This window comes from Populus alba, chromosome 10 (assembly GCF_005239225.2).
Source record: "Populus alba chromosome 10, ASM523922v2, whole genome shotgun sequence".
In the NCBI taxonomy this organism is placed as follows: domain Eukaryota; kingdom Viridiplantae; phylum Streptophyta; class Magnoliopsida; order Malpighiales; family Salicaceae; genus Populus; species Populus alba.
The window spans coordinates 21,433,005-21,454,476 of record NC_133293.1 but is presented as its reverse complement, the minus strand read 5'-3'; the positions used below and the strand labels follow the sequence as shown (position 1 = coordinate 21,454,476).

At 36.0% G+C, this 21,472-nt stretch overlaps 3 protein-coding genes and 1 pseudogene across 4 annotated transcripts; all 4 read right to left on the bottom strand.

Moving 5' to 3' along the window:
• Positions 1-234: 234 nt before the first annotated feature.
• Positions 235-9,607, bottom strand: LOC118060141 (DExH-box ATP-dependent RNA helicase DExH3). Of its 2 annotated transcripts, XM_035073297.2 has the most exons (19): positions 9,202-9,607; positions 8,764-8,918; positions 8,558-8,645; positions 8,220-8,456; positions 7,948-8,043; positions 7,434-7,622; positions 7,139-7,298; positions 6,917-7,047; positions 6,201-6,371; positions 5,423-5,695; positions 4,736-4,930; positions 4,086-4,289; positions 3,369-3,438; positions 3,108-3,256; positions 2,616-2,924; positions 2,467-2,526; positions 1,974-2,126; positions 1,773-1,883; positions 235-1,117 (listed from the first exon to the last, which is right to left on the bottom strand). In XM_035073297.2, exons 1-19 carry the CDS (start codon positions 9,442-9,444, stop codon positions 647-649), a joined length of 3,465 nt encoding a protein of 1,154 aa, XP_034929188.1. In that variant the 5' UTR covers positions 9,445-9,607; the 3' UTR covers positions 235-646. The 2 variants fall into 2 exon arrangements, with proteins under 2 accessions (XP_034929188.1, XP_073267885.1); XM_073411784.1 differs by lacking the exon at positions 9,202-9,607 and having other exon boundaries at positions 8,737-8,855.
• Positions 9,608-10,095: 488 nt separating this feature from the next.
• Positions 10,096-15,817, bottom strand: LOC118059806 (uncharacterized; annotated as a pseudogene).
• Positions 15,818-16,895: 1,078 nt separating this feature from the next.
• LOC118060140 (uncharacterized) lies at positions 16,896-18,122 on the bottom strand. Its single transcript, XM_035073294.2, has 2 exons — positions 17,946-18,122; positions 16,896-17,792 (listed from the first exon to the last, which is right to left on the bottom strand). The coding sequence occupies exons 1-2, from the start codon at positions 18,043-18,045 to the stop codon at positions 16,990-16,992; spliced, it is 903 nt and encodes a 300-aa protein (XP_034929185.1). The 5' UTR covers positions 18,046-18,122; the 3' UTR covers positions 16,896-16,989.
• Positions 18,123-19,530: 1,408 nt separating this feature from the next.
• Positions 19,531-21,027, bottom strand: LOC118060139 (uncharacterized). The gene is made up of 2 exons (XM_035073293.2): positions 20,611-21,027; positions 19,531-20,442 (listed from the first exon to the last, which is right to left on the bottom strand). Exons 1-2 carry the CDS (start codon positions 20,723-20,725, stop codon positions 19,619-19,621), a joined length of 939 nt encoding a protein of 312 aa, XP_034929184.1. The 5' UTR covers positions 20,726-21,027; the 3' UTR covers positions 19,531-19,618.
• Positions 21,028-21,472: the final 445 nt, after the last annotated feature.

Sequence of the window (21,472 nt, the reverse complement as noted above, 5' to 3'; positions counted from 1 at the left end):
AGGAAAAAGAAGAGATCTAGAGAGGAGGAGGAGGAGGAAGACGGGAAGTGAAGAGAAGCACAACAAATGGTCACTGGTTTGGTAGAGGAGCTTTGTAAGTGCGAGGTTTTAAGCCTTTTGTAGTTGATAAGTAACTGTATCTGGACAGAGAGAACAAAACTCAAAAGCTAAAGCAATAAAAATAAAAATAAATAAATAAATCACGCCCTTGTTTATACATGCAATTTAAAAAAAAAAAAAAACTGAAATTTTATTTTTCCCTTTAGTTTTTCATCCTTGGAAAACTGGCATTGTCGATGGGCTCTCGAGAACATAAAAAACTAGAGAATTGCCAACAAATTTTACAACATTTCCAGATGTGTAGAGACCACTCTCGCCATGTATGATTTGTATCTTGGCTATAAATTATATTATCTCATAGACATTTCAGTCATTCATTCCTCTAACCCACAAATGAAATGCTAAAAAAATCTAATGGGAGACTCAATAACCTCCCTGGCCGCACCTATATATTTTTATATTTCTGGTCCATGGGGAAATTTTTTTTCCATTCACTAAATTCAAGAATGATTGTATGTTTGATGCTTTCTCTTTCTCTTAGTTGCTGGACAGCCATAAAGAAATCTGCATTTGGCAGAATCCATCGTCAACCGGAGTGACGCTTTGATCTTCGACGTTTTCCGAGAAGTTTCAGCATGTTGTCAGTGACATCAGGTTGGGAATCGTCATGCTCGTTTTGATTGTTGTTGGAAGTGTGAGTTAACCAGGCCAGTGCCTCAATAGCAGCATCGCCCTCTGCTAGTTGCTTGTTTCTCTTGGGTTTCCCAACAAACTGCATTCCCTTGAATTCGACCAGTGCCCTAAACTCATTTGTCTTAAGGTGCTTTGTCTTGTATTTTGGGGGGGAGTGTCCAGATCTCATCAGTAGTGTTTGTAGCAAACTTTTTGGATTTGCTCCATCTTTTGTAAATCTGTCATTATCATTAATTATCTTAGGCTTCTTGCTTTCGCGACCAAATACAAATCTTCCTTCACATTGATCTCCTGATACCAGCTCTTGAACAGCAAGCATGAGGTATTTTCCTTCCTTGAGTATGTCAAGGTTAGGATCTTGAAGCTGCATCATATCAAACTCAGTATCACTCAATGGAACAGATTAAATACAACTTTTTCAGGTTTCCGGCATATAGGTTAAACCCACAATAATATTTATATATTGGATATGACAAATCACGGCACAATAATATTTATATATTGGATATGACAAATCACGGCACAATAATTTCTCAGAGTACTCTACATATACCCAAGAGAGTTCTATAATAACTTGAAAAATTTACTAAAACAATATCACACCAAAGAGATATGCTCATTAACACAGCAACAAAATAAAGAGTACTGCAACATCTGAAAATAGTTTTTGGGACTCAGCGAAAACAGTTGCTTGAAGTTTTTTTAAGATGGTTCTAAACACTAGAAAAAGTGCAGCTACATTACTGCCTCCTGGATTGGTAAAATCTGAAAGGGGAAAATGTGGTCAAAGGATTTAAGAGAACATACGGATGATGCATGTTCAGTAACTTCTGCATGAGCATAAACTCTAATAGCATGATAATATCAATCATTTAACAAGCATAGAACTAAGAGATGTGTTTTAGTTTAGTAATGAAAGGTGGAACCTCAGGAGATAAGAAAATCGGATTATGCATGACTAGTTGACTGATGGAACACAAATTTACTTTCTTTATAGTGACAAATCTTTTCCAACTCACCTTCTTCTGAAGGAGCTTATCAAGTTCTTCTTTAAGCTTCAAGAAGCACTCTGCCAAATTATGATCCATGAAGAAATCAATATATCCATCCAACATTTTCAGATGTCCAGCCTGAACAAAAGAAAAATATTGATTATAAAACTCTGCAAGTTCAACAGGCAATAAGTACCATAAATATCTATAGAAAGGGTAAAGAATTACCTGTACCCCACAAGCAAGGGCACCACCAAAAAGGATCAGTATTGAATCAGATACACCAGTGGAATCACGTATGAAAACTGTGTTGACCTTTACTTTTTCACCAAAGACCAGCCATGGATAAGGAATTGTTTCATAACGTGCATTCACAGAATTCTGAAGCAGAACCATCATCATTATCAAATATTATTAGGGAGAATATAAGAAACTTTTATAACATGATGACAAGAAGGCAAGAAATAGCATGCACACATAAACATCCACACATATATAGAGCCTGGGCAAGGATCTACAATTTTTCTAATTCCATATCTTTCAAGTTTCAAGAACTACTCAGTTAACAGTAAAGAACACACACAAACAGACAATTGGGATTATAGCAAAGTGAGCATACGAGCTATATAACTCAAATTCAGAATTTATGCGTCAAATCATGCATAATAACCATAAGTTAAAAAGGTCTAGTTAAGCGAAAAAGTTTCAGTTTTTCACTTACAGCATATAGAAAAACCTGGCCATCATCCATTGTTTTGAAAGTCATGGATGTTTCTCTATGCTGCATGTGAAGAAGAAAGAGCAAAGTGTGTCAACTATCAAATTTCATGATGAAACACAGGATGTGCATTTGAAGCAGGGGGACATTACCACCACTGATGCAATTCCAGGATAGAGGCCAGAGCATATAATTGCACGAACCAATGATTGGTTGTGACTTAATTTGTTGCTGCTGCTTGCATCTTCTTCTACTAAGCCGGTATCTTTTAAAATGAAGTTAAACTGCTTCCTCAGAGAATGGATGGCCTGCAAAGTTTGTGCAGATAGGAAATTTCTCCAGCAATACTCATATGCCGACCCTTCTCGTTCAGCTTCTTTCCATCCTTCATATGCACGGACAAGAGCCATATGATCACTGTAGTCTTTTGCAGAAAATCTAGATTTTGCTGTCCCAGCTAACTAAACCAAAGATAGACTAGTTCAGCTGAAAATAAAGCCAAAGCAGGAAATCTAGATGTGGAAGCATAAAACTCAAATGTACAGGAAAATGCTCCAAATGCTGACTTATACAGCTTCAAAGGCACATCAATCAATAACAAGATTCAATGGAGCCAAAGGAAATACTTAATGCACTGTACTTACATCCTTTTTGTCCTGTGGCAGAAGGAAAGGATCCCTGACACTGAGCCCGGACACTATTGTCAACACAGGATCAAAGCAATGAAAGATAGCACCCATTATTAACATTTTACCCAGCTTGGGATCTACTGGAAGCATTGTCAAATACTTCCCTGGTTGACAAAAAAAGGAGAGGGAGTTTAATAACGAGAAAAACACAACATTCCTAAGAACTAGAATATAAATAGTAGAGCTCTTCTCATCTGTAAGAATTAGCAAACTGACCAAGATTTGTCAGATTCTCCTTCTCATCCAATGCTCCAATCATCTTCAGAAAACCAATGGCATTTTGAACCTGTTATCCATTTAACTTGTTGATTTGTGCAATAGACTAAGAAATGAGGTAGGAAATTATTGCATCATTGAAACTTATAAAATTACAAAATGGAAAAGTGGAAGCCCTTAAGATATGCATGCAGATTACATGCTCTTTTGCAGTTTGTATTCATTAATTTATGCATGCAAGAACATGGATGATATAAATATAACAGGAAAGCAATGCTCATCCATTTTTCCCATGTATAATTTCACTAATGATTTACAGATGTTCTAGTTAATGGATTACTTTCTACAGCAATCATAGACAGATACCACTAAACAACTTCTGCAATGATTGTAGGATCAGAAACCAGGCAGTGTACAATTTACGCATGAGATTTTTTAAGGTGAAAAAGCAGGTGGTCACAATTACCCTCAAAAAGGTTGGGTAAGCAGATGTTGTTGAGGAAATTGAATGTGAGCAATAATTAATCAATTGCAGTACAACATCCTCTATAGGGAGATGCTGTCATCAGTTGTAAGAGGTATCCCTTGGTAGACCCCCTTTACTTGAAGTTCATTCTAACCTTTAAAGATTGGCTAGATAAAGTTTCAAAGCAGAAATATAGGCCAACATTCATTGGTTAACATGGACCTAAAAATTTGTTCTCTGACAACACTTACAGCCAACGATTCTGGTGGCTGGAGAGCAGCTGACAAGAATTCCCCTATGCTTCCAACCTGCAAACTCTTTATTTGCAAGCAAAGAGAGTTCAGGGGAGTCCTCAAAAGTTCAGGAAGTTGATATTCAGCGAAAGCTTCATATACACATCTTGGGTATAGGTGGTAACATTCGCCTGGCTGCACTCGGCCAGCCCTACCCTTTCTCTGCAACGCAGACATAGCCAAAGAAAACATTTCATATATGAAAGGAGACCAAGAAAAAGGCATAGATCAAGATGAAGCACAGAAGACTGTAACAGATTCCAATAAAATCATATCGCTCCAGTTAGGCATGCTAACATGTGTCAACAATGTATCTTAAACATTGGTGAAAGCATCTGAGGTTGCACGAACCCTTAAGCATAACCAATTATGTTTCTTGTAGAAAGAATTCTGCCAATACCATATAAACAGGCATTTCATACACACTAAGAAAAAATGGTGATCAAGTATGGAGATCTTTATATGTCAATGATCTCAGAAACAGTCAAAGCATGAATGTTAAATGAAAAGAGAATTGCATAAAAGTTTATTCCCTTTTACAATTTGAAGAAAGCAACTTAGCAATAAACCTGAAATAACATATCCAAATGATGCCAAAGCAAGCTTACTTGTCGTGCAGATGCTTTTGAAATCCAAGAAGGTAGCAGGCAGGGTGTATTGTTTAAAGCATCATAAGTGGTCTCTTTTGCTTTCCCACAATCCACAACAAAAACTATATCATTGATTGTAATACTTGCCTCTGCCATGTTTGTTGCAAGAACTATTTTACGTACATTAGGAGGAGGTTTCTCAAATATCAGTTTCTGCATAGAGTAAAGGAGAAGATGATAAGAAATATGACATGAAATCAATACACCAAATGACAAGCAGAGCATGCTCTACAACACTGTAGCATCCTCACCTTTACTGTTGTTATTAAACCACCAACTGTTATAGTCTAATCTGGAAGGTTAATGGATGTTATAATTGCATATGTTAGACACTAATTATTAATGGGCACAAGTGTGAAGTATCCTACAACATCATGGATTATAACCACTTCTGGTCGCTTGCATGGTCCACTGCACCAATATTTTGTTTAACTAGTAAAGGTGCCTCGAAGTGTCATATCTGCATTAAGTTGCTTGCTTGATGAGTTAGATTCAGGGAAGAGAAATGATCCCTTCCAAGTGGAAATTACCACTTATTTTAGCATCCAGATATGTCTAACCTCGACCAGAACAGGGGAAGGCTTTTAGAATTGCATTTCCATTCAAATAACCTCATAAGATTTAACGTAAAAATTATAAGATTACTTGTTCAGAGGTTGCCATTGAACCATGGCAAGTTACAAGCAGAACTCTGTTAGGATCACCAAGAAGAGGATGAGCTTTGAGTTGATCCCTCAAAGAGCTAATATCCTCCCAACCAGTCATGAACACTAAGACAGCACCTGGTCTTTCCTTCCGACATATATGGCACAAAACTGCTTCAATAAGGTTAAATCCTATGCAATCAGGCATCCAGCATGCCAGAGAGTCACGTGCTCTGGAACTATAATTCTCAAAACTTGATTTATTAAGAGCATCCTGTCCACAAACAAGAAGAACCACAATTTCCAAATAAATTAGAATTTGCATGTGCTGTAGAGAGAGAGAGTTATGAAGAAAAGATCAGATGATGTTTTTCTTTTGAAGGGTAATACCAAGACCAAATTGAACGGCACAACATTTTCTCCATGACAAAGTGTTTAGGGCCCTAAAAATGTCCTTATATTCCAAAACGTTCAACTGAGATGCAAAGTTGATTCTGAAATCAACCATCACCAAGGCCAGAAAACGAAACAGAATGAAAGGAAGGGGAGGGAAGGGGAAGTGGAAGATATTCAGCAATAGTCTCACACAAATCATCCAGTAAGCTATTAGCATGTGAAAAACTGAGGAATTTTGGAAATTTTACTTCATGTTTTAATTCTAAAAAAATAAAAAAAACGAATATAATAATAATAATAATAATAATAATAACAACAACAACAACAATAACAATAACAATAACAATAATAAATGACAAGTCCTACAGATAGTGTAGTCATACCTCAACAAGAGTGGTGATCTGGTTTTTCCTTTTCCGCGGTACCAGCTGCCTCTGTGTTTTCCACATTTTCTCTTGGCCATAATCATCAATTTGGTTGAAAGAAGTCAACTTATATCCAGTCATTTCTAGTACATCTTCTAAAAATTGTACCCTCACTGGATATGTAAAGCCCTGATAAAATACATGAATGGTTTGAGTACCTCATGGTGCAATCTATATCTCTAGAGCATTAAGACATTTCAGTTCTGAATAACCAGAAGCAACAATTTAGAAACCATGTGCCCACATTAGAGGATGCTATGCTTTTGGACGGGCTTCATCAAAATTGAAACATCTGCAATGTTATAATGGAATCTTTAACATGCAAATGCATGTTTTCTCAAGTTTACCAGCTGTAAGTATGATTTTAAAGCTCTACTGCTTTCATGCACAAGCCCTATTCCATAGTATGCAGTTACACACTGCATATTTCTCTCATGCAATTTTTCGTGTTAAAAACTAGTCTCCAAAACCAACATAGCTAGAATCACTTGAAGACAGAGTGCAGAGCCAGCTTAAATTACAATTTCTGATTCAAAGCCAAGGGATAGTGTGAAAAAAATGAAACTGTTTGTTTAAACAATTGATGCTCACTTATTACTACTCCATCAACACCAGGAAACTTTAATAGCCAATAAATAAGTGTATATTAAGAACAAATTTAGGTTATAGCTCACCGGAATATGAATAGTAGGTGCTCCTCCAAAATAATTGGAAAAGAGTTCCGCATTCAAAGTAGCACTCATTAAAATCAATCTCAAGTCTTGACGACGTGGAAGAAGATCCTTGAGCACAATCAATAGGAAGTCTGTTACAGATAAAATGTAAGACGGAAAAGAGGAAGGTAGGACAGCCTTTTATGAAGGATAGCCAATGAGCTAAACTTACAAGGAAGTTACCTTCATTCATGCCTCGCTCATGAATTTCATCAACAAAAACATGGGTTATGCCATTCAAGTTGTGGTCACTTAACAGGCGTCGGAGTAAAATTCCACTGGTACAAAAAAGCAGATGGGTGTTTTTTCCTTTCACACCCTCTAGTCGAACTTTATAACCAACCTAACAAAAAAATCTGTTGTGGTATAGCAGCAAGAATAAAAAAGTTTTCAATTGAAAAAAAAGAAGACTATCACATTAAAAAATCTAATCTATGAGTGTGCCATATGTTAATGTATTAAGGGAAAGAATGCTCACTGCTTCACCTAGAGGCTCTCCTCTCTCTGCAGACACTCTATCTGCAACAGACATAGCAGATATTCTTCGAGGCTGAGTGCAAATTATGCTACAGAATGCTCCACGCCCAGATTTTATTTCTGACTCCAGAATATATTGAGGGAGTTGAGTGGTTTTACCACATCCAGTCTCTCCAGATATTACTATGACCTACCAATAAGACATCTCATTAAGAATAAATTTAGGGAAGGTAGACATCTTCAATTCATATTTCATAACCATCAAAAGTTTCCTTTTCTGCTTGATGGCTGAGCCATTCGATAAACAAGTGCAAAAATTAAAGACAAACTGAACAAAGGTTAAATGAAAACAAATATTGACAAATTGAATGAAGATATCAAACCTATGGAGATCAAGAGAGGAACAACCAGAAAGTTCTCCAAAACAAAAGCAATGAAAAGGATTTTTTTTAACCAACATTGAACAATCTTTGAGATATTAGCTGGAAATGAGACAGTGAGTCATATATTCAAACCTGATTCCTCGCTATTGCTTGGAGTAACCTCTCCTTTTCCTTGAAAGCCGGTAGAGATTTCCTGAAGTCCATCATTTTTCTGCCCTCAGGTGATTCCTGTGAACCAAAGAAAATAAATACAGAACATAATCAGAATGAGACACATAGTTTTCATCATCCCCGCCCCTACAAACATGCACTATTGTTTAGCTGCTTAAAACGCTATGGACATCTTGCCAATGAATCTTAACAGAGACAAAGATAATAATAATAAGAGAAAATGAGAATCATGCCTGCCAAGCTCTTTGCATGTTACGCATCCGCAAACTCCTCCTCTGAAGAACCCTTTCCATCACAGAACGGTCTAGGAAAGAATCCTTATTCTCATCTAAACTTATATCTTCAGTCTGATCGATGGACTTGGCATCATCTGCACTACCATCAACATTTTCAGCCTTTAATTGAGCTCTATCAAGATGCTCCTGAAGTAAACCCTCAACCCTCCTTTGCAAACTTAGTGGGATAACCACCTGCATGAATGAAAAACTAAAATTTCAACCTGCCAAACTGACAAAATATCTAGAACTAGCATCCATAAAATTGCATTTGAAGAGCTTTACATATCATTTACCTCCCTTTGTGGCCGCTTATCATCCAAATCAGACCTGTAGTTAGGAAGAGGAACCTTGCTTGCAACCACCACTTTTCCATACAGTTCACTAATAAAACAACAAACCACAAAGTATTAGGCTTCTATGTATCATTTCAAAATCTCAATCAATAATGGGTACACATAAAAAAAGTACTTGCAACAAACGTAAGGCCAGCCCTCATTACCTATAAAGTCCCATTCTTCTAGCAAGATTTGATATCTGCTCATAGTCCCTCCTGTCTTTTCTATCCTTAGAAACAATCTCTTGGTCTGTTTCACTACGCAATAGCAAACTGAGTTTCCATTTCCATTCATCAACATTGGCCACCGACGAAGAAGCCTAAAATTAATAACAAAACCCCATCTTAGACCACCAAATTTCCTAACTTCTTCACAGTAAAATCAATCGGTTTACATACACAACAAATCAATTGCCACTAACTCTCGCACAAAGCATTAAAATCATCACATTCATTCCACAATCAGTAAAAATATTCACAGCCCTTTTCATTTCTGGTTAATTTATCACCATTTACGCATTCAAATCCCAATCTTTTACACCAAAAATCACAACTTTACATTCATAAAATAATAAATAGAATGATATATAAAAGAAAACAGACCTTGTGGCTTTCAAAATCACACTCATACTCATCGTCAGAGAACTGCTCTACTGCATACCCGCAAAAACCACGCCTTTTGGCGACAAAGCTGGTTTCATTAGAATTTAGGAAAAGCAAAGGCAAACCAAATAAAGGGTTGTTGTTTTTATTGCTGAAGATGGTATTGGAAACTGACTTCTTCTTGGTGGAGGTGCAGCAAGATCCCAGAAGGAAACTTCTTAGTATTAGCTTTGAATTTTGCATATTCTAAATGATAACAACAAAGCAAACTCATTGCTTTCTGTGTATTATCAAAGATTCAAATGCAAGACAAAGCATTTGAAGGTACCCTACAAATCACCAGTCCAGTAGAAACAAGTAGAGGCAGAGAGGGGGAGAGATACTGGCTAGCTGGGGAGTTCAGTGGAAGAAGGGCATGGCTTTTAATTTTCCGATACTTCAACTTAGTACCTATAATATATACATGCTCTCTATTGAGTATCTAAAAACAATATTATTTCAATCTGGTCCTATGGTCGATTTTGTACATGCTTTCCGTCTCATCTGCATGATGTAAAAAAAAAAAACAACTGTTTTGGAAAACATTTAATGAAAGAATTAATAAAAATTGATGAATGGACCCAATTGAGAAATGTCAAAGACATGTGGGACTGGGATATAATTAATAAAATTGCAAGTATAGTCTCAAACACACCTATGGTTTCAATTGGGTCCTCAAATCCAAAACTAAGCACTGTTATTCTAAAATTATCAGATATTGAATTCTTCTTTTTAATTTTAATTTTTAAATTAAAGAATATTCTTAGATCAGTTTATATGTTAAAAAAAAATTAAATCATCTCTCTCTGATCTATCATAAAAACACAACCCTCCTTGTGTACTCAGAAAAATAAATCATTCTCTATTCTGATTCCAAGTTTCAAAATTAAGGAATCAAGCAATAAAACTTTAGATTTTTTTTTATTAACACGGATATTAAATTAGTTTATATACATTTTGATTAATTTTATAAATTTTAAAATTAATAACAATGTAAATTTCCTTAAAATTTCTGAAACTCCCACGCACAATAAAACCTTAGATTTTCTAAGATGAGCTAAAGATGCATACAAGTGTGCACCAAGTGCCATAATCACTAACGCTCCATCATAAATATTCATCACATTCGCCATCTCCACATCCTTATCGGACTTGTTAGCAGAAGCCCTTCCATTTTCCATATTCTTTAAAAATTCCATGGAAATATGCTTGTTATACTTCCCTGTAGCTGCTCCCTCACTCTTTCCCTCCTCTTCCTTCTTCTGTAGGACAATACTTTCAGCAATCTTTGTTTCCTCACCTTTCTCGTCTTCTTTCACCAAAACCTTTTCAATTACTTTCTCTTCGATAGCTTCCCGCATGCTTCATTCTTTTCTTTCTTTTCGGTGACATTTTGATCTTCTTTTTCACCATCTAGGCGCCCTGCAGTCTTCTCATATAATTCTTTTGTGGTATTAGACAGTAAATTAGCTTTCTGAGGAGATTCATCATGACCCTTATGAGATACCAATTCGCTGGCGCTTCAACAACTTTCCCTTCCGTTTCTTTTCTGGCGAAGGATCTCCCTGGAGGAGTCTCTTCGATCCTTTCTTTCCAGACTCCGGCTGTCCTGTAGCAGTGTCTCGAGGCTTAGGACCCTCCAGGCTTGTTTCAGCCTCTAATTCTCTAAGACCAGTTCTTTGTACAGCAGGAATGATTCTCGGAATCCTGATGGTTAGAATCCCACCATAAAACTCCGATTTCATTTGGCTCAGGTTGCAATTTTTAGGAATGTTATAACCTGTATTAAAGCGACTGCGTATCTTATTTGTGAGCATACTTTCTCCATAAACTCTGATATTACTTATCGTCTGTCAAGATTCTTCCATGCTCTTTCAAGAAACCTGCTTAGTGAACCTTAAATTGATACCTTTTCAAGATAAAGGAAAGGTGTAAATTTATGATTAAGTATAATTGTGTTGAATTTTAGTTGTTATTGTAATAATTTTTGTATTATTTTGTTGAATTTTAGTTTTTTTTTTCAATTTTTTTGTTCAATTTCAATTAAATATGAATGATTCATTTTAATTATTATTTTGAATTTTTATAAATTTAGAATAACTTTTTGTAAATTTAGGATTAAAAATATTATCACGTAAAAAAGAAAAATTTTCTATGAAATTGAATTATGCTAAATTGTTAGAAGAAATTAAATAAAATCAATTGATTTGTGAGATATATGTTGTTTATTTGCAGGTTTACAATTTTCAAATAGTCACCCGTACATATGAGAGATGCTGCTGAACTTTTTTTTAATAGAAATCATTTATTTTTTTTATTCATTAATTTGTGTAGACTTCTAAAAGAAAGTCAATTGCAAGTCATGAGGACAAGATCACTGCTAATTCTTCTAATAGTGATGCTGATGACCACGAGTCATTAGATGCCAACCAAAAATAGGCACTTGAGCACAAGCATCAACTCATGCCACGAGCTCATCTAGTGTGATGCTGCAATGTCGATGGAAGTTCTTTCATAGTAGGATCTATTTGCCTGCAAGTCTGAGACTAAGTTGAAAGACAACCGTTCAATATAAGTTTGTTTTGCTTTTACAATGACATATTTTATAATTTTTGAAAAAATAATTTCATTTAATGAATTCAATTTCACCAGTTTTATCCTCTCCCTCGTCCAACGCCGCCTCTATTTGAAATTTATTGTATTTAAAAGTACAAATATTTAAATTTATAATAAATATTTGATTTTTAATTTATTTTAATTATTTTTCTACTTCTGATCAATATATTTTTTATAAAACAATATTTTGAAAATATTACTAATAGGATTACTAATGGAACAACTCTATCGGTATATTTCAAAGAGTTGAAAAAGAATTACTGTAAATGTCACTACTACTGTTAACTCACCAATGAAATTACAAATGGTATTTTGTCAGTGACATGTTAAATTTACCGATGGAGATACCGACGGAATGAAGCGAATAATTTTTTTTTTACACGCTTTATTTGTCTGTAAATCTATTGGTATATTTATTACAACGAACTCACCAACAAACTATAAATTACTGACAAGAGTTTTTTCGATGGACTGTTTTCATTAGTGAGCCTGTCGGTAATATATATATCAACGGACTATGAATGTAAATACCAAAAGAATTTTCATTGGTAAAACTGTTAAATAACATTCTAAGATAGAGAATGATTTTAGGATGAAATTGCAAATCATTATAAAATTAGGAGCTAAAGTGAAGTTTCCAATATTACATGGATTGTTTCCTAAACCGTTAAGGAGAAAGATTCAGTAAATATACGTGCATAGAACGGACAACTTAGTTTCCTGGTATTAGGAGGAAAAAAGAAGACTTACCGTGGATAGTAACCCTAACCCTATATATATATATACAACACTCTAGAAAAAATCAGTTTCATACTCCGTATCCATGCTAGTTCTTGTTCTTTCCGTGTCCATCCTTATTGTGTTTGTAGTGACTGTCTTTAGTCTTGCACTTATACCAATTTGTGTGCATTGGTATCGTGAAAAAGATCAACATCTTCTTGATCTTGAGAGAGGAGAAGTAACTCGAAGTCCACAGTTTGAAGATCAACATCCTCATGATCTTGAAAGAGTAGAGGAAGCTAGAAGACGACAACTTGCTACAATTTCATTATTGATATTGCATCTAACTCGTGTTCAAAGCGATGATGAAAGGATAGCGACATCAAGAAATAACGGGTGCGTGATATGCCTGGAGAATTTCCAAGAGGGAGAGGATTGCCAGGCCATATCTTTGTGCAAGCATGTTTTCCATTCGGGTTGCCTTGAAGAATGGCTTGTTCAGAACCAGACCTGTCCACTTTGTCGACTCCCAGTATTGCTTGAAGTTTTTCTTTATATCTGTCGTGTTCGACTTATCATTCAGTGGGTGCTCTTCTTTTCCTTGGTCAATCAACACGAATCTTTTATGTAAACTGTAAGGAATTCCCATCAGATCATGTAGTGCAATTATATATAGTTTTAGCGGATTTCTATTATCTTATCGTTTTTGCCTTCAATTCAGTTTTTTGGATGTCATGATCACTATCAATTATGTTTTGCGAGCCTTCAATCTCTACTATAATTGTGGTATATCTGTTTATCTTTTTTTTTCCAGATTCCTAATTTTTATATGCTACCTGCTGCTTAAGAAATGCCTGCTGTCTTGAGTATCAGTTGTTCAGACATGAATGACTTTGATGGCATTACTCTGCTTCCATTCATGATCGATCTCCATTGCTTTTTCTTTCGGTTTGCTTTACTGTCCGTTTATAATTTTGGATTTCTGTTGTGTTTTCTCTTTTGAGTGAAAACACTATTCAGCTTCAATTTTATCTTTATTGTTGCTTTCGTCTATGTCAAAGGGCAGCTCTGATTTTTGTCTAGACATTGCTTTAAGATGTTTGCACGAGGAAAGAACGCAGCAGTCCTCCGGCTTTTCAAAATCATCCGTGCATATTACACATCCACCGCTAAAATCGACCCAACTTTCATCGATTTGAACCAAACATCATTGCAACATGGAAAGGTAGCGGGTTTTTGTCTCCCAGATATTACTCGTCCACTCTCAACATCATGTGGATGAACTGGGTTACGCCGATATTCTGAATACCTCCAACAAAATTCTAACACTAAACAACATATCACGATCATTAATTATCGCAGCAACAGGGACCATATGTCATTATTTGATTAAGGGAAAGTTCATTGTTGTCAGAAGCAGAAGGCATAAGTTGAGAGGGAGACGTAACTAGAGCTTCTGTCATGGATATGAAACTGGTTTTCATATGATTTAGCAAAAAAGAAAAATATTAACTGTTTTGTACTGTTATATTATACATGTTTAGTTATAAAATCCGGACTTGGCGATCTGGGTTAAGACCTGGTCAGAAAACCGTTATTAAAAGAAGGGAGCTTTTAAACTCGGTTTCTTTTAAACAATTTATTATTAGAAGTACGTAGATATATAAATCCACAACTATCACATCTGCAGCCATGATCCAATCTAAAGGAGCAGGGCATGATCACATGAAAACATGTGAATAAAGATTATTATTTTTTTATCTTAACAGTGATAATTTCTTCACATCCCTTGCTTTATTAGGATAATATATATTCCTTATTATGTATTTCCAATGAAGAAGAAGCTTTTTGAATCAAAGAGCTTCGTCTTCACCCTTTTGAGCTATTGGTTTGCTTGTGTCTTTTAGAGGGCTTGGAGCTTCAGAATCTTTCACTTCTGATTCCTCATCGATTACTTCAAGGGTCCAACTTCATTCGGTGGTTTGGCTTTTTCTCTATTATGACGCTCCGGACCCTTGAAGGCTCCCTGCTTGCAGCTTCTTCTATACCCTCCTGTGAATCTGGCTTTCCTTTTTCTCCACCAACGCTTGAAGAGGCAGCTAAGTTTGGAGGGATTGGAGCCTTGTTGGTTGCTTCAGGGCAAGGTTGTCTGGTGGTTGCTTTTGGAACTTCAATGATGAAAACTCCAGCCTGGAACCTAGCCTGCATTTTATTCACATCACAATTTTCTGGAACAGGAAAATCTCGATTGAACCTTCTCCTTCTATTACGAACAAGTGATCGCTCTGCATGAACTTGAATGGCATGGGATGAAGACAAGGGAATAATCTTCACTTGGTCCTCCTGGAAATCAGCAAAAAAAAAAAACAAAGGGATCCTGTTTAACTAACCTAAGCTTCAGCTATAATAAAACCTAAAATAAACTGCCTTACTCACTAAGAAGATGAATAAGTAGAAAAAATGAGCTTTCTTCTTTCTTCAATTCCCACTTAACATCCTCCGACACAGGTTCTGGCTGTAGCCACATCTTTTCTTTCGGATGTTGTTCATTCTTGTTGCCCTCTGGTTGAACACTGCCGCTACCTAGCCCTGCAGTAGTTTCTCTGTCATCAGCAGATTTTGCAGTCTCTCCATTATTTTGACCCTTCTGCTCGTCTCTAGTTTCTTGAAGGCTAGCAACCTCTTGGCTTGTCGTGGCCTGCGACTCTGTAGGACCGATCTGTGCAGCAGTGATGATTTTTGGAATTCTGATTCTTAAAGTTAGATCAACTGTCAGTTCACTTGAGCTAAAGTAATCAGGAATGGAGCCATACACAGCATTGAACCGAACGGTTCTGTTATCTCCTGCTGGGGTGTATTCTCCAGACACTTTGATTTGATTTGTGGATTCTATCTTGACCCCTGATTGCTCATGACGGACACCTGCATAATTAATCTCCATTGAATCTTTTTCCAAGAAAAAAGTGAACAGAAATCTGAAAAATAGGTGACCTTTTTTAACTAAGTGACCAAGTCCAAAAAACTTACGAATATGTTTATATAATCACAGAATTGAGTCCCAAAAAAATACACATGTACCAGACAGCTGGAACCTACTAGGAATCCGAACAAGTAAAACTAGAGCTCCATCTTCCTCCTTCCATTCTGAGGCTGGCTGAAGGTAGTTGTAGCAATCCAAAGGCTTAGACATGGGGTATGCAGTATAACTAGTATATCCATCTCGTCGATCAGTCGTGGCCATTTCTACACTTGTATATATCTTAGGGTTTTTCTTTGTTTTCGAAACACAGAAAGGTTTTCTCTATTTCAGCTATAATGATTCAATATACATATAGACACACACACCTATGTGACAATGTTTAAGATTGCAGGTTCGGTTTCTGGTTTTACAGGTAGTCAGAATATTCTTTCTTGTTTGCTTTGCTTATTTTAATGGCTTTTAATAGCCTCTTGGACTTTACGAGGTATAACTTACCACGTACATATAAAAAAGGAGGGATTCTTTCTTTGGTCTGTCTGTCTGTCTTTCCATGGCATGGTAGAGTAAGAGCCAGTCATGCTTTTTGTGAGGCTTCCAAACTTCTTTTAGTTGATCGGAGAGACTAAGCATATTAACATACAAGAGAATTCTAGCTAGCTATACTTCATTCTCGTACTATTACATGTACAAGGCTAATGTATATATTTAAGGGATAAGGAACAGCCACCATTATTTCATAGCCATTCTTGTTTTTGTTGGGAATTAATTAGTGTCGTAAAATAGAAGGGATAAATATAAAAAAAGATAAAAACATGTTTGGTTAAAAAGACAAAAGATAAGAATCTAAAATAAATATCTTTAAATAGTTTTGAAGTGAATTTTAGTACTTTTAAAATAGAAAATACAAAGAAACGTGTTTTTTTCCCCAGTAATTTTCGTCTTTTTTTATTATAGAATAATAACTAAACGCTGCCTTCCAATGGGATGGAAATAGTTGGATGGTTGATTAGTTGGGTACAATCGATAGGTGATATTAGTTTTATCATGAGAAGACAGTATACAAGGTTGCTATAGGCTTGTGTAAGACTTTGAGAAGTTAAAACATGGTCCCGAGACCAATTGAAGTATGGTGTCTAGCAGTCTAGCTCATTGTTTATTCATGCATAAGAAAATTGTAGCCATAGCTTATCTCAGCCGTTAAGAATTGGAAGTATACAAGACTACAGATGAGACCTGCTTCAATACAGTGTAAATTTAACTGTCTCATAGGTGCGGCCAGGACCAAGCAAGTCATGTTGCATGCTTATGTACAAGAACAGTGCAGATATATAAAGGTTAGTGAATCAAACAAATTAGATGGTGTTATTCTTGTTGGATTGATCCAATATATATTGCTGACGTGCAGACATATATATTCATATTCATTTTACAGGTTATTTCTTTCTAGATTGGCCATGGATGTTATAGAATACATAAGCTCCAATTGCTATAATCAATGAGATTATGGTGTATTTCTCTACCACATATCGCCTTTCGGTCACAACCGTTGTTACATGGTCGTTCGCAGACTTGCTGGAAGAAGAAGTAGCATTCTCCATATCCTTTGCTTCCCCTTCCTTTTCATGATCAACACTCTCAGCTCTCCTCTCCGTATCCTTTCCTTCCCCTTCTTTCTCTTGATCAACGCTTTCAGCACTCTTCTCCTTATCCTTTTCAATGGCATTCTGATCACCAACTTGCCCTACAGTGCTTTGATAATCTATTTCCATCTTTCTGGTAAACGACAATGGAAAATTAGCTTTGGAAGGGATTTGATCTTGACCCTTTTGAGACACTCGTCCATTCATGGCGCCTTTAATTACACCTTCAACATCTTTGGCTTCTGTAATCTCTTTATCTACATTCGTTGTCCGACCTTGTTGATTTGCAGCAACATCTTCACTTTTTTGAGACCCTGACTTGCTTGCATCACTTTCTTGCAGGCTAGGAGCCTCTTGTCTTGCCGTGGCCTCTGATGCCCTAGCACCAGCACTCATTTCTGCAGAAACTACTTTTGGAACTTTGATGGTGAAAATTCCATCATCAAACTCGGTTTTTGCTTCAATGAGGTTGAATTTCTCTGGAATGCTCTCAAAGAGTGTATTGAAGTGCCAGTTTTTCAGTGCAGGATCACTACATACTCTGATATAATGTGATGGTGCAATTATCCTACAATCTATATCCTTCGCAGAGAAACCTGCATGGTGCATAGGTTACCACAAAAATAAGCTTACAAGATATTGTAAAAAAATAATAATAATTCCACAGTTTAAATGAGAAATGTTCATGATCAAAAATCAAATCGTATACCATAGGAAAATCTGGTTTAATACAAAACAAGAAATATTACCAGCTAGATGAACACGCAATATAAGAGCTTCATCTTCCTCTATCCTTTCCGTTTTCGGTACGAAAAGGGATCGCGATCGAGGGGGTTGACGTACGGCCATAACAATTTACCAACTAATTCATCTACTCGTAGCACAACTGTACGTTCTCTCTCAATGAATATGTTGTCACAGTTGATTTATCTATCTATCTATCTATATATATATATACACACACACACACACACACATATACATAGGTTTTGGGTTTTCTTGACGTCGAGTCTATTCTAACTTTGCTCCCTCTACTTCCTCTATACAAAAGGAATTAGGAGAGGGATTCTCTCCTTGGCCTGTAGGCTTTCCATAAAGTTTTTGAACATATACAAGGTTTTCCATGAATTATAAAAATATTTCAAAAAAGAAGAAGAAGAAGAAGGGATAGGCTAGGCACTTTCCCCATTTGAAAGTAATCGTATTTTCATAACAGCAAAAAAAAAAAACCCAACTATATGCAAATTTCAATCAAGTGTCAAAAGTTCAAGATTAAGCAATTGTATCATCAATATGTTGCCCATTACTCAATATTATCACCATAATTGTACCAATCATGAACTCTAATTTATAAAATTCATTTAATAGTTATGTGTGCTTCTTGTGTGTTTCAATATTTTGGCCTCGAAATCAAAGGGTAATAGGAGATCGAGGTACTTGGAACAAATAAAATCATTTGTGTCAAACTAATTTTGAAAGAATATTATCATGAAAAATAATTAAAAAAAAAATCATTAATGAAATTGAATTCTTTTTGTGAAATAAGTGATTCAATGGTATTGAATTAATTTTTTTTTCTTCAAAGGTTGCCTCCACTTGAACATTGACAATGAATATATATTTTTAAGAAATAAAAGAAAAGAAATAATTACCTGAAATTTCTAGAATAAATTTGTCAAATCATTTTTTTTCTTTATTAGCATGTTTTTACTGCATTTATATAACTATTACATGCGCTTGAATTATCAAAATTTAAGGATTTATCCTGGGAGGGTATTCGGTTGTACCCGTATTTAAAAAAAATTTAAATTTATTTTTTTTTGCCAAATATTTTTTTTATATGTTTTTTATTATTTTGATATGTTGATCTCAAAAATAATTAAAAATATAACCATAAAAAATTCTATTCTAAACTGAGATGATCCAACCTCATCCTAAGTTATGAGCTTCACATCATTTTGAAATTTGATACGGCATGGCATGCTAATTCTTGACTCGGATAATTCAGTCAAGCCCTAGTAAGATTTACCTAGGTTAATTTTAATGAATATTTTTCAAAAGTTTTATATAAAATGATGTTATTTATTTTTGAATAATTTTCAAAAATTTTCTTTGTTGGTCTCCTTCAAATGAGCTTTAACCTTTTCGTCATGCATGATTAGGCCATGATTTTATTGTACTTCACAAACAAACGAGGGATTCTCTCCTTGGGCCGCTGTGATTACACTGTACATTGTTCATATAATTGTGGATGTCCTATCTGCCTTTGGCAGGGTAAAAACATTCTCAGTTTATGATTAAGGGTTTGAAAGAGCAAACAAAAAATTAGTGGAGGTAATGATTTATATAATTATCTGAGGTCAGAATATTATTATACTAAAATACAAATAAGTATACAACTTAGCGCATGAAATTGTAAGAATTAGTCTTTGGAAGTTCCAGGTGATCGATAGCTGTAAGCTATGAAAGCTCCAAGTGCTACAACCGCTAGGACTGCCACACCCATATTCACCATTGATTGCCTTTCTTCACTTATCTCCATGGTGCCAAGTCCTTTCATGGTCTTCTTTGCAGCAGTTGCTGCTACATTCTTCACGTCCTTGACTTTGCCTGCAATATCGAAATCCCGCTTCGGCTTCTCCTCGGTACCAGCAGCAGCAAATGTAGCACTCTTTTCTTTGTCTTTCTCCAAGGTTTTAAGGGGAGCATTTTCACTTGTCAACAGTGATTCTTTCCTTTTCTTGCAGCCTTCATCACTTTCAGTTGTCAGAGATTCTGTTGTTTTCTTTATGCTTTCATCTTTCTGCTTCATGGTATCAGTTGTTGAAGCAACTTTTGGTGAGGCTTCTGCTTTCCCCTTTTGAGACTTTTGATCTTTCAAGGCTTCTTGAGGGCTAGCAAAGCTTGCAGTGTCCTCCATGGCCTTCTGTGCCTTTTGCTCCATTGCAGGTTTTTGAGAGACTTGAGAAGTCATAGGCTTCTCTGCTAAGGCGTCTTTTGAAGGCAGAGAAGCCTCTTTGGTTACCTTTGCTTCTTCTTTAGAGTGAGGTTGTGTGCTGGTTGCTTTAGGAATTGTAATCGAAAGAGTTCCATCATGGAACGTGCCTTGAATTTTAGTCACCTCACAATTTTCTGGAGCAGGAAAAGTCTGATCGAATCGTTTGTAAGCAATTGGTTTTTCTCCAGTAACTCGAACGATTCGGGAGGAACACACGTAAGTGATTTTCAACTGCTCCTTAAGAAAGTCTACATAATCAGGAAATAAATTATAGTAAAAAAAAATGATGTCTCTTTAACATCATCTTCAAAACTTCCACTCATCCTAATTCTGACAGATTTAGAGCAATGTGAAGTTAATCGCAAACAATCGTTCGGAACGGGTTATAAAGCCTAAAAATAAATGGTAAAGCTCACCAGGAAGATGAATACGCAGAACACTTGCCCCCTCTTCTTCCTTCCATGCATAATCGTGCTGAAAATCCTCATACTGGATAGTAGCAGATCCCCCAATGCGTGTCCTCTTAGCCATTTCTTCGATTCCTCTTTCGCGTTAGCTTCTCTTTGGTTTTCGCTAATTGCTAGAGGCTGGCTTTTAGGCTTTCTTAACAGGGAAACTATTCTTTCTTGATTGATTTAGTTTCTGCTGTTTTATGAGATTTTCTTCAAGTATCCCATGATCATGTATGAGGCATAACCTGCTTAATAAACAAAGCTGAAGTTCTTTGTTTGCCCAGTACTCAAAATCTTGACAATTAGACCAAGCTAGGTTGATTTCTTGAGGTTAGAGACATTTCTGCTCTGAGTTTTCTTTTGGTATGGAATTCTGCCGTACCTTTTGACCCTTTCGGATCTAAGCTTGACAGAAAGCTCAAGTTACTGCCATTAGCAATATGCAAAGACATTTCTGACAAGTCAAGAGACAGGCCAGGAATAAAAATGACGGGGAGGCAAAGAAATGCAGGTAACAAAATCTACAAAACAAGGAAACTCGAAGGCCTAAGAACAATGCTTGCTTTTACAGAAATTTGTGAGTACCGCCCAAGGATGAACGTTCTACTGAATATTCTTACGGTCAAAAATAGAAACCTGAAGACAGAATCAGCACAATAAAAAAAAAGTGGGTCTCGAATAAAGAATGTTAGTGGAAGAATCGGTGCCTGATAAACAGAAGTGCTCACCAGGAGATTGTATCTGGCTGCCTCTATCTACATGATCTTCTGGTAGCAGGTCCTTACTGTGAAGAGAAGGTCTGAAGATCAATTTCAAGCAAGCAACA

Coding starts and splice junctions, on each gene's coding strand:
- LOC118060141 (XM_035073297.2), bottom strand. CDS start 9,444: ATGCAAAATTCAAAGCTAATACTAAGAAGTTTCCTTCTGGGATCTTGC. Junction 8,044..8,219: donor ACATGCAAAGAGCTTGGCAG/GCATGATTCTCA, acceptor TTTGGTTCACAG/GAATCACCTGAGGGCAGAAA. Junction 4,931..5,422: donor CAATGGCAACCTCTGAACAA/GTAATCTTATAA, acceptor TACTCTATGCAG/AAACTGATATTTGAGAAACC.
- LOC118060140 (XM_035073294.2), bottom strand. CDS start 18,045: ATGGCCGTACGTCAACCCCCTCGATCGCGATCCCTTTTCGTACCGAAA. Junction 17,793..17,945: donor ATTGCGTGTTCATCTAGCTG/GTAATATTTCTT, acceptor TGCACCATGCAG/GTTTCTCTGCGAAGGATATA.
- LOC118060139 (XM_035073293.2), bottom strand. CDS start 20,725: ATGGCTAAGAGGACACGCATTGGGGGATCTGCTACTATCCAGTATGAG. Junction 20,443..20,610: donor TCTGCGTATTCATCTTCCTG/GTGAGCTTTACC, acceptor CTGATTATGTAG/ACTTTCTTAAGGAGCAGTTG.